At 40.4% G+C, this 12,221-nt stretch overlaps 1 protein-coding gene across 3 annotated transcripts in view; it reads left to right on the plus strand.

Annotated features, from left to right (window-relative positions):
• Positions 1-12,221, plus strand: part of EYA1 (EYA transcriptional coactivator and phosphatase 1) — a 163,242-nt gene that overhangs the window by 105,865 nt on the left and 45,156 nt on the right. Inside the window, exon 11 of one of the 3 annotated variants that reach the window (XM_062189549.1) lies at positions 5,200-5,289. The exons of the other annotated variants lie outside the window; for them this stretch is intronic. Within the exon in view, the coding sequence (XP_062045533.1) occupies positions 5,200-5,289 (90 nt within the window). The remainder of the gene's footprint in view (positions 1-5,199; positions 5,290-12,221) is intronic. 3 annotated transcript variants of the gene reach the window in all.

The raw sequence follows: 12,221 nt of genomic DNA on the forward strand, positions 1-12,221 counted from the left end.
AGGACTCGTGGCCGGGGGAAAGCAAAGAAACAAAGAACAGTAGTGAAGATGAAGATGTGAATTTCTGGTGCCAGTAGCAGGATGACAGGGTTGATATGATGTAAAATTGAGGGCAAGGAGAGGGTTTAGGAGAATATCAAGGTTTGGGGTTGGTAGGTTGTCATTCATCTAAAGAAGGAATACAGTTGACTTCCAAGGGGAAATAGGGTAAGTGCAACTTACCACACAATGTGTCAGGTGCTTGACAGACATGCAAGGAGAAATGACCAACAAGTCATTGATATATATGCCTATGGAGGCCTCAGATCTGATGGAGGGAGTGAGGTGGTGTGGTTTAAGGATTAAGTAATGGATAACCAGGTTCTTGGAGGATACCCAGAAAAGATCGACGACATCGTAGACAGCAGAAGAGGAGCAAGGTTAACAAGAGAGTAGACAGCATTGTTGAATGCCACAGAGCAGTCAAAGCCAGACAAGAATGGTGATGTTTGGCGATGAGATTTCTTTAAAATGAGATGTTGCTTTGACATGGAGGCAAAGCTTTAACTGATTTTTCAAAAGTGATATAACAAAAAATGATATTTTGAAAGAAACCATTTTGTAACTGCTGCCCTGGAATTTGTTAGTTCAAGAAAATTACTTATTAGAGAAAAGTAACATTAAACCAAAGACATGGTGATTTTCATTTCTCAGTTTTGGTCTAAGAATGTGTTTTTCCCTCCTTCTAAATATGCCAAAATAAGCCATCAAGGTACAACAAATTTATTAGCTATGCAGTATTAGCTTTTGTTGTATTTGACTTGTATCAGGCGAGTTTGAAAATTTTGAAGCTATTAAAATGTTTTCTATTATGGCCAGCGCCGCGGCTCAATAGGCTAATCCTCTGCCTTGTGGCGCCGGTATACCGGGTTCTAGTCCTGGTTGGAGCGCCGGATTCTGTCCCGGTTGCTCCTCTTCCAGGCCAGCTCTCTGCTGTGGCCAGGGAGTGCAGAGAGGATGGCCCAAGTGCTTGGGCCCTGCACCCCATGGGAGACCAGGAGAAGCACCTGGCTCCTGCCTTCGGATCAGTGCGGTGCGCCGGCGCGGTGGCCATTGGAGGGTGAACCAATGGCAAAGGAAGACCTTTCTCTCTGTCTTTCTCTCTCTCACTGTCCACTCTGCCTGTCAAAAAAAAAATTTTCTATTATAACATGAAAATAAAATCAAATATGTTAGAAGAATTCCAGTTATTAGAATTGTGTAAGCAAATCTGTAAACACAGTTATCCACCTTTCTGCTTGTCCCCGCATAGGTAAAACAGGGTGAAATGGTTTTGTACCCTGCCAGCTCAGTTACCAAGCACAAATCACAGTACTGCTGGATCACAGTGTTCATGTCTCAAACCAGAGTCCATGCCCTCTGGAGCTCTGTTTTCCAAACTGCAGATGGTGGCAGGGCTATGAAATGCAAACACTCAGAGTACATGCAACACACTGATTGAAGTCTTATTTTGTGAAACTTATACTTCAACTGTGTGTACCTGCATGTTTACTCTCTCTCTCTCTCTCTCTGTGTGTGTGTGTGTGTTGTGAGAGAGAGACGAGAGAGAGAGAATGAGAAATTACAAGATCATGGTGTAAAACTTAATTTCTCATGGTGGATTGTAGTAAAAAGATGTTTGAGAAACACTACTTTCAACTAGAGCCTATTCCTATTCTAAAATTATCTCCTTCCAGTTAACTGCCAAACCATTCTCTTGGTGTCATAAATGTTTCGTAACAATATCATGGAGTGGCAGGTATAAAAACTGCTAAGGAATGACTGCTAATAACAAAAGCAAATAGCATTAGGAGGTAAATAAGTCCAACATCTGTGTTATATTTTACCACAGGATGGAACAAGCCTTTAAAATTTATTAGTATTCCAACTAGCAAGTCATTACTGTAATTTATGAAGAAAAGTTAAAGCGTGCTATATATTAACAAACAATAGAGTAATTCTTTTGATGGTCATATAAATAAGCAGCCATATTAAGGAGAAATAATACTTTTTCAAAAGCAACAATACCATGGCACATAAATTCCAGAATTGGCAATTAAATCAAGGTGGTGAGTCTCCACCCTTGCCACATAAAAAGATTCATTGACATGGTTATGAGACAAGTCATGTATTTTTATTGGCCTGAACTAGAGGGAGTAAACACCTTAGTCAGGTGTTCTGTTTCAGAAACAGCTGTTTGGACTTCCCCTATTGGTTAATTCTGTTCTGGGGACTACTTGAATATTTGACTTTAAAAGAATTTTTTCACCACTCTCACTGCTATTTATTATCCTTGGGAGTGAGCAATTTCCTATGAAACCTAGAGTAGATGAGTTATTTTTTCTTCACTTATCTGTAAACCGTGTTTATGCTTCTACAACGTACGACATTTCATAGATTGCAGGTAGTATTCAAAGGGAGCGTTTATGAATGCTAAGGGCTGTGAATCGTCCGACGGGAAATTTGAGGGAATTGTTTGCATTTGTGCCTCCCGGGCCAGCTTTTGGACAGAGTTAGCCTCTGCGTCTGTATTTCCTCCCAGCCCTCTCGTAAACCTTGGAGTGTTTGCTTTGTCCCTTGGCCAATCTACCCCTGACTTCTGGCAATGCCATGTCCTCCACCTCCTTCCCATTGCCTGGCGGCTAGCAGAGAAGGGGCAGGCATCACAGACCTCTGCCCCTTCCCCTTCTAGCACTCCTGGAAGGTGGGAGGGTGCTTCTATGGGTTGGGTGGCCTTAGAGAGTGGTATGGCAGTGCTAGAAGGCAGTGGGAGGTGCTGGTTCTGCCTCCCTGGCTGAACCTGATTGGCCCATACCAGGTGCCGAGCATGTCCACCCCATCACTCCGTTCCAGGTCCCTACACACTCCTAAGTATATAAACATGTATAATTGTGTCAAATTGAGAAACACCTATTCTTTTCTTGTTTTATGTGAGGACACTGTGTTTGCCATCTAGCCTTCTATCACATCCACAAACGAGGCTCAGTGCATACACAGAGCCTCAAAATGGGCAAGCAAACATAGGTCCTGCCTCCCCAGGCTAGGACTCTCCTATTGCAGGAGGAGGTGGGGCTCGTGGAGGATACTCAAGGGGAGGGTAGATTTCAGTTACATGGAGAGCAGGGAGGAAGACACAGGCAAGTCCTAAGATTAGAAAGTGTATCCAGAAGACAATGCAGAGATTGTGTGTAAGGTTTATGTGGGTCAGTATTGAATAGTGAGAATCTTACTTTCTTTGAGTTTTATCTTCTTGACGCTGACGTAACACTTGAAGACTGTGGTGATAGAGTACCCAGGCCAGATGGGCGACCTTACCTGAAGGCATAATTCCTCTAATTAACACTTTCCCAGAGCAAGTAATTATACAGGTAGATTCTGTACTTATTCCCAAGGGTTGCTGTGACAATAAAATAGTATATCAGAAATTGTTGGCCGGTGCTGCGGCTCACTAGGCTAATCCTCCGCCTGTGGCGCCGGCACACCGGGTTCTAGTCCTGGTTGGGGCTCCGGATTCTGTCCCGGTTGCTCCTCTTCCAGTCCAGCTCTCTGCTGTGGCCTGGGAGTGCAGTGGGAGGATGGCCCAAGTCCTTGGGCCCTGCACCCGTGTGGGAGACCAGGAGAAGCACCTGGCTCCTGGCTTCAGATAAGCGCGGCCGCGGCGGCCATTTGGAGGATGAACCAACAGCAAAAGGAAGACCTTTCTCTCTGTCTTTCTCTCTCACACTGTCCACTCTGCCTGTCAAAAAAATTTTTTAAATAAATAAATAAATAAATAAGAAATTGTTGTTCTTTGGAAAAATCTTAAATACCATACATATAAAAGTAACTATTATTACTAGAATGCCAATAAAACCTTCAAAAACATATCCTTTATTAAGTTATAGAATCCTTTTATCTTTCCAGAAATTTTTCCTTCACTAATTATGCTGGCTCTTCAGTCATGAACCATATTTCTTCCTGGATTTTATATATTACAAATAGGGCAACACCATGAAGATTGTACCTATCTGCATATCAGCCAGGGGCATTTCAGTGCCAGTAAATCACATCAGGATATAAGTTGCATAGACTTGACTACTCAACAGTATGGCCCAAAGCTAGGTTTCAGGGTGCTAGAACTCTTCTGTGTATATAATGCTGGCTATTTGATGCCCAGATAGTGTCATGTGAGTGTCCAGGTCAGTTCCCTGAGCTAGACATGGTCCTGGGTGATCAGAGTGACCATCAATTCCAACTTTGAATATACTCAAACTTGGCAAGCAGTCTGAATAAATACAAATAATCGTGGAGAGCTGTCATCTAGGGTAAAATTCCGCTTAGCATCCTTCTGAAATTAATCAACGGTGTATTTATTTTCTTTTTTTTTTATTTTTTATTTATTTATTTATTTTTGGCGGGCAGAGTGGATAGTGAGAGAGAGAGAGACAGAGAGAAAAGTCTTCCTTTTTTGCTGTTGGTTCACCCTCCAATGGCCGCTGCGGCCGGCGCATCATGCTGATTCAAAGCCAGGAGCCAGGTGCTTCTCCTGGTCTCCCATGCGGGTGCAGGGCCCAAGGACCCGGGCCATCCTCCACTGCCTTCCCAGGCCACAGCAGAGAGCTGGCCTGGAAGAGGGGCAACCGGGATAGAATCCGCTGCCCCAACCGGGACTAGAACCCGGTGTGCCAGCACCGCAAGGCGGAGGATTAGCCTGTTGAGCCACGGCGCCGGCCTATATTTATTTTCTGATATTTGTGGCAGGACATCTGGAACTCAAAGTGGATCATGGTATAATATATATATATATGGCATTTTTTTATTTATTTGACTGGTAGAGTTAAGACAGTGAGAGGATAATGGCATATTGATTGACTGACTGCTGCTCCTGAAACAAACATATTGAGCTGAATGTCTCCCCTGTTTTATGTCTCAGTAACTGTAGATTTTACATTTTTATAATATTTAAGTGGCATATGATTTCTTCATTGTGCCAAGTACCAACAACACGTAGGACAGTGTCAGTAAATAAAGCACTGAAGCCTAAACACAATAAGTTGTGCACACGAAAGGCAACCAGAGTCTCCGTTTCCCTGGGTGTCTCTTGCTTCTTGCCTTTGCTGGTGCTGGCTCCCACCTAATGTGACACTATATTTATGTGACATCACGCATACATGATGTTGACCTATGAAATTCTTCTTTTAGGATCCACCCACTTCAGTTTCCCTTGGCCTGCGAATGGAAGAAATGATTTTCAACTTGGCAGATACACATCTATTTTTTAACGACTTAGAAGTAAGTCCTAATGGTTTTATACGTCATGTTGCATGTCTGAAAAGTGGAGACTGGCCTTAAATAGCAACGGGATATTATTTTTAAACATATAATTGGAATAATGAGATAAAGTAATTGATCATCTGGCAGTGTTCCACCTTCATGGTAGTTCTGCTTTGCCTTTCTTTGGCTGTTGTGTTTCCAACTTAGATCCCACGTCACTGTTGGTAGGGATTTGGATTTGGTAATGTGAATCTTAAGTGTTGAAGTTTGTGGATTAGCCGAAGCTGCCTGTTTCTCAAATGATGCATAATCTCTGTGGAGATTTACCTTTACCTTTACAATCCAACAGAAGTAGTAATACTTACAAATGCCGTCTATGTCATACTCTTCCTGTATTAGTGTGGATGCTTTTCTTTCTGGATGGTCCAGTCGCTTGGAGGACATTGTTGGAGGATATTGTAGTCGGGACTTGGTTGCCAGGGTTCCTTATGTCAAACTGCTGCTGATTTTATTGGCCCATTGTGATTGGTTGGAAACTTTTGTGTGATGGCTAGCTAAATGTGTTAGCAGCATTGACAGTATGATGAGCTTGGTTAGCAACATTCTTAATAACAAATATTGTTTTTCAATCTCCATAATGAGAAAACATGATCATAGCTACCTGTCACCCCCTTCTTAACAGAGACAGTTGCTTATTTAAATTCCACTTTTAAGAAAGCTGTGGTAGGGTTGCCAACAGGCATTAATCATCAAGTTGTTGTTTCGTTCGATTTTATAAACGTATGTTATTTCAGACAGGAGAGGAATCTGAAAGATTCAAATAGAACTTTTACTGATCAAAGTTAATTGGCAGCAATTGGCCTTTAAATATTTCCTGATGTTTCCCTTTTCAAAGTCAAGCAAAATGCACCTTATTTAATAGATGAGCCAAAATCATTTGAAAAATGCCACGGTGTGACAGAACTTAAACGTGGTTTGTTCAACATCTGTCCTGTATTTTGATTTCTTTTCATCTGCAATGAAACTACTCACAGTCAAATTGGCAACTTCCAATGCAATAAAATTATTTAAATGTTCTTTTCCCCCCATTCCTTAGTGAAATATTTATTTTTACACTTAGGGGTAAAATACAAAATTCTTTTGCATTTTAAAGTGTTTGCTGTCCTTAAGGAAATTACATGTAAGTCATTACTGTTTTTTAAGGTAGAAATATTGCAAGTGAGTGATAAGTTCAGAATTGCCTTTAGGAAAGCTTAGTAATCATACTTGCTTTCAAAAGCTGTTCCTGATTTATGGCTGTATTTCACTTCATGAGCAGCACGAAAAAATTCCATTTTTTACTAGTCTGTTAAAATTCCTATCCTGTTTCTTTTTGTTTCTGAAGATAGAGACTAAGTTGATGTGTAGTCATGGGTACAACCTGATGTTAATAGGTGTTAATAGCACCCATCAAGAAGAAATTTAGCAGCAATTTGCTATTATTTTTAAATTTTCTGTTCTTTAAGATGTCAGGGATTGTCTATACAGTGCCAAAACTATGTGGTGAAAAAGTGAGAAGTTAGGCAAAAAATAATTTGATATAATAGAGACCAAAATACATTCAAACTTAGTTGTGATCTAATACAAACAGATGTTTTATTTGTTTACTGGACATAATTCACAACTGAAGGGTACATAGAGACTGAATTGGCGCTCAAACAAATATATAAATGTGTATATTAAATGTTCTACTTTAAGGATGTAGGAGATGTAGTTTTTCTGTAAATTCAGATTTCAAAAGAACTATGTCTGGTATAGTTGTTGAAATATCACACTGTAGTCTTGGTGTGAGGGCTGTTTCTTATCAGATGTAAAGTAGGAAAGAGAAGGCAGGTGTAATTCAACCTAATATGTCAACAATAATGGAAAAAGTTTAAGCTTGTAACCTTATAAAAGTTGATTATAAGTTATTTCACTTGAGGAGAATAAAGAGATAAAAGAAGTATCCATAAAATATTTGTTTAGCCCCTGTCTTTGGAAATGGTTGAAGTGTATTAGATATGCTCAATACTTATAAAACAGATTGATTCTTATATACTTATTTCAAGCTTTCATTTTATATTTTGCAATTTGACAAACCTGGGACTGGTGATTGCAGATATAAATTTCCTTCAAAATAAAAAGTAAACATTTCCTGGTGAAAATAAGAGTATTGGCAGAATGCTTTGAAGAAAACCAAAATTATCTCACCAGGCAGAAATGATGTGGTAATGCCTGATTTCACCCTCCAATTAGCAGTGTGTGGTGGTCAGGGATGTGAATAGGGTAATATATTTAAATTACATGTTTTAGCTGTTTAAAATCTAAGGTACAAGTAATTTCAAGACGTTTAACCATCTCTGGGGTAGTTTCAAGTGTGGTTTCTGAATTCTGTTGTTTACTTTTGGCCTTATTTTCTTCTAAATCTTAACTTTTTCCCAGCCACCCTCTGTATACTTTGGTTAGTTCACTGTTTGGCTCAGTAAGACCTTCTGAATCTGTGAGGGGCTCTCAGTAACATTTGATATATTATCAAAGTATGTGCTTAAAGCAGTAATTAGAACATGACTTAGGAAATTTAGGGTGTAATTCTTAAAGTGAGTTAGGAATGTCTTACTTGAATTCTAAGGAATAAAAAAGTAAGTCTTTTTTTGGTTTTTAAAAATATTATTTGTCATGTGACTTAGAAAAATCACAATTGACAGGAACTTTATTGCTATTCTAAGAAAAGAATAAACCAGAAATTTTGATTTTCTGTACCATTAAAAATGTTTGATACCTTAAGGAACAAGAGTGACAGGAGACATCAGTATCACAGGATATAACATTTTCCTCCATCACAGAAGGCTTTCGACTTTAGTGCCATCATGCACTTCTGGCTTGCCTATTTCTGACAAATGTCCTGGGTATCATTTTATAAGAAAGGTCTCCGTGTGCAGCATGACGATGCCTATATGGAAGTCATTTTTTTATGAGCAACAGTATGGAATTGGAGTTTATTTCTGCATCTTTAGTACAGTGTGGCTCTTTCTGACTGAGTGGAGAAAGAGTTCTTTCTGTTGGACTTTCACGGAAAGGCAGTCGGCAAACAGTGAGGACAGGCTGTTGGCATTGATCATGTTGCAGTTGAACCTGCTGCTGGTTAGTCGGTACTCCTGCTGGGCTTTTCCACAGTTAAAAGAAAGTACTGTATAAAGATGGATGTAAGTCTAAATAAAAATAAGACATTACACTTCGGTTGAATTTTCTCTTTTGTCTTGTGGAAAGTAATATGATTTCACCTGTATTATGGTTGCCATCCTATCTGGTGGTGTAGATATGGTGGCCCTCAAGAGTTAACAAGAGGCAGGTGTCTGGTCCTGTGTCACTTCTGCTGGGAATCAGGGTAGGGAAGTTGTGGGAAATGGTGAGACACAGGCACGTGAAGCTCTCACACACAGCTTACTCCCCCAGGTAAGAGTGTGACTACTTTGGATCTCCCCTCTTCCCTGTCCTAATTGCAACAAACCAAAGGATTCTTTGGTGTTAGGATTTACAGCGTCAATGGTTCCATACTTTCTGGGCCTTCCATAATGCAGACTCCCATCCCAAGTCCAATTTTTAAGTTTTTTTTGTTTGTTTGTTTCTTAATTAGAGAGAGATGCAGACAGAACAATGGGCAAAGAGAGGGCCCATCAGTTGGGTCATTCCTCAAATGCCTGCAACAGCCAGCAGTGGGCCTGGCTGAAGCCAGGAGCCAGGAACTCAGTAGAGGTCTCCCATGTGGGTGCTGAAACCCAGTTACTCAGCCCTTACCACTGTCTCCCAGGTACGCAGTAGGAGGAAGCTGGAGTCCAAATCTTCACCTGGCATGGGGCACGGGCCTCTTCACTACTGGGCTGAATGCCCACCCCTCCAAATCTGATGTTTATATACCTGGGGCTATAGTCCCTTATTCTCACCTTTTCTATTAAAAAATTGTGCTGGGACAAAAGCTTCTGCTCTTACTAGAGCATGGGTTTGATGAGTCAAAAACCAAGGAAAGTAACTTGTGGACAGGCTCTTCAGTACAACACCGTAATATAAAGGGAGTAATCTTCAGTGATTTTTTTTTCTTATAAATCAAATAAATTGGCTTGTTTTATGGTTTAATTGATTTCCTAAATTTGCAATAATATTTTATTACACTAAACCTTAGGTGATTATTAATTGTTTTAATATTTGTTAGTAATACATTTATTTTTAGCTCAGAAAAAATGTCTGTCATCAACACACCAGCTATGCCAATGTTAAGCAACTTAGTTTCAAGTGAAGTGCTCTATGCTGACCTACACTTTGTGCTTTCAAGAGCATAAGATATTTTAAACTAATTCAGAATTAGTTGATTTTGCAAGTTGGAGAAATACCTGTCACCCAGAAAGTACTTGGTTTTCTATAAAAGAGGAAGGAACTATGATACCCGGCAGCCAGCGTTTGGATGCTGGAAGCCCTGGTTCTCTGTTGCCAGGGCAGGGCCTGGTGAGTGTTTGCAAGGAAGACACTGTGGGAGAAACCCAGGGTGATCTCTGTGTTAGTGCTCTTGGAGTTGCTCCTTGAAAGTGTGTGGGTATAGCAATGATGACATTTCACACTTGAATGTCCTGAGATACATATACACATACATCCGCAAAAAGCTCACAGAAAAATATGCATTCTGAAAGCACTATCCATGGAATTCAGGGTCAAAGTAGTATCCATGGGATTTCGGCAAAAACACAAATTTGTCTTTCAACTCCATTTTTTTTAGTTTTATAATTTACTTTTTGTAGTTTACAAAGTATCTTCCTGTTTACCACTTATTATTTTCAGTTCTATACTTAGGCTTGGCATACTTGTTTATTTTTCTCCTGATAGTCACAAAATAGAAATAAAACTTTTTTTTTACATCCTGGTAACACCTTCACAACTCCATGATCATTGCCTTTTGTATGCTGACCCTTAAAATAACTACTTGTTGGATTGAATTTTTATGTACTTTCTTTTTTTCTTAAAAAATCATTTATTTGAAAGGAAGAGTTACAGACAGAGGAAGGATAGACAGAAAGAAAGGTTTTCCATCCGCTGGCTCATTCCCCATATAGCCCCAGTGGCTGGACCTGGGCCGATCTGAAGCCAGGAGCCAGGAGCTTTTTCTGAGTCTCCCATGTTGTGCCAGGGCCCAAGCACTTGGGCCATCCTCCACTGCTTTCCTAGGCACATTAGCAGAGAGCTCAATAGGAAGAGGAATAGCTGGGACACAAACCAGCACCTGAATGTCATGTGGCACCGCAGGCAGAGGCTTCACATAATATGCCACAATGCTGGCCCTTCTTATGTATTTGCTTAGAAGACTAATTTCTGTTTCCTTGCTCATGGAGGACAGAATTGACTTTGCCTCCCTATGTTTTCATGTAGATTGCTAGCCCATTTACTTAGTTAATAAGAGTAGCATCAAAACCCTCCGGTAAGGCCGGCATTGTGGCACAGCGGGTGAAGCCACTGTCTGCGAAGCTGACATCCCGAAGAGCACCGGTTTGAGTGTTGGCTGCTCCACTTCCGATTCAGCTCCCTGCTAATGTACCTGGGAAAGTAGTGGAAGTTGGCCCAAGTGCTTGGGCCCCTGCACCCGCGTGAGAGACCCGGAAGAAGCTCCTAGCTCTTGGCTTCGGACCGACCCAGCCCTGGCTGTTGAGGCCATTTGGGGGAGTGAACCAGCAGATGGAAAAACCTCTCTCTCAATTTGTGTGTGTGTCTATCTAACTCTGCCTTTCAAATAAATAAAATGAATCTTTAAAAAAAATTTAAAAACTGATAACCTTCCTATACTCGTACAAAATTTATATTACAATTTTAAACAACAGCAATAACTATAACACAAAAACTCAGAAAAGGAAAGATAAGGAATAATTTGTATAAGTATTTGTGACAAATATGTGAATAAAACTATAGCATATTGCTGAGAGATTTGAAGGAATATTTAAAGAAATGAAATTTCTTTTCTTTTTTATAATATGACAAAATTGTTCTATTTTAAAGCGTAAATAGGATCAACTACTTAGCTATTTATTTTTGACCGAAATGAGGTGTTCTGGCTCAATGAAAAATTAGAGTGTTATAAAATTCTACAATACAAAATGCAGATTTGTGCTGGACTGACTGATATTGGACCAACTTTGGGGAGAAAAAAACAGAAACTTAGCTTTTAGAAAAAATTTTCTATGTGTTAAAATAAAACTGAACAAATTCATAGAGAAGGAATGGATTTTTTCCACTTACATGCTACAACAGGTAATTTTAAAAGGTAGGTTAAGGTATGAAGGTCTGAGCCATAAGGAGAAAATGTAGATAAATCCAAAGTCATAAAGAAATTCTGTCTCTCTCTCTGTCTGTAACTTTTTCAAAATAGATAAATCTTTAAAAAAACAGGAGGAGGGGGCAGCACTGTGGCATAGCGAGCAATGCCACCACCTATGATGTCATCATCCCATATGGGTACCGGTTTGTGTCCCAGCTGCCCCACTTCCAGTCCAGCTCCTGCTAATGCACCTGGGAAAGCCTGGCAGATGACCCAAGTGCTTGTGCCCCTACATACATCTGGAAGAACCCGGATGAAGCTCCTGGCTCCTGGCTCCTAGCTTTGGCCTGGCCCAGTGCTAGCCATTTTAGTCATCTGGAATGTGAACCAGCGTATGGACAATCTATCTCTGCCTCTCCCTCTCTGCAACTCTTTCAAAATAAACAAATATATCTTTTTTTAATTTTTTTTTTTTATTTTTGACAGGCAGAGTGGACAGTGAGAGAGAGAGAGACAGAGAAAAAGGTCTTCCTTTACTGTAGGTTCACCCTCCAATGGCCTCCGCGGCCTGCGCACCGCACTGATCCGAAGCCAGGAGCCAGGTGCTTATCCTGGTCTCCCATGGGGTGAAGGGCCCAAG

The sequence above is a fragment of the Lepus europaeus genome, chromosome 4, assembly GCF_033115175.1.
Source record: "Lepus europaeus isolate LE1 chromosome 4, mLepTim1.pri, whole genome shotgun sequence".
Taxonomy (NCBI): domain Eukaryota; kingdom Metazoa; phylum Chordata; class Mammalia; order Lagomorpha; family Leporidae; genus Lepus; species Lepus europaeus.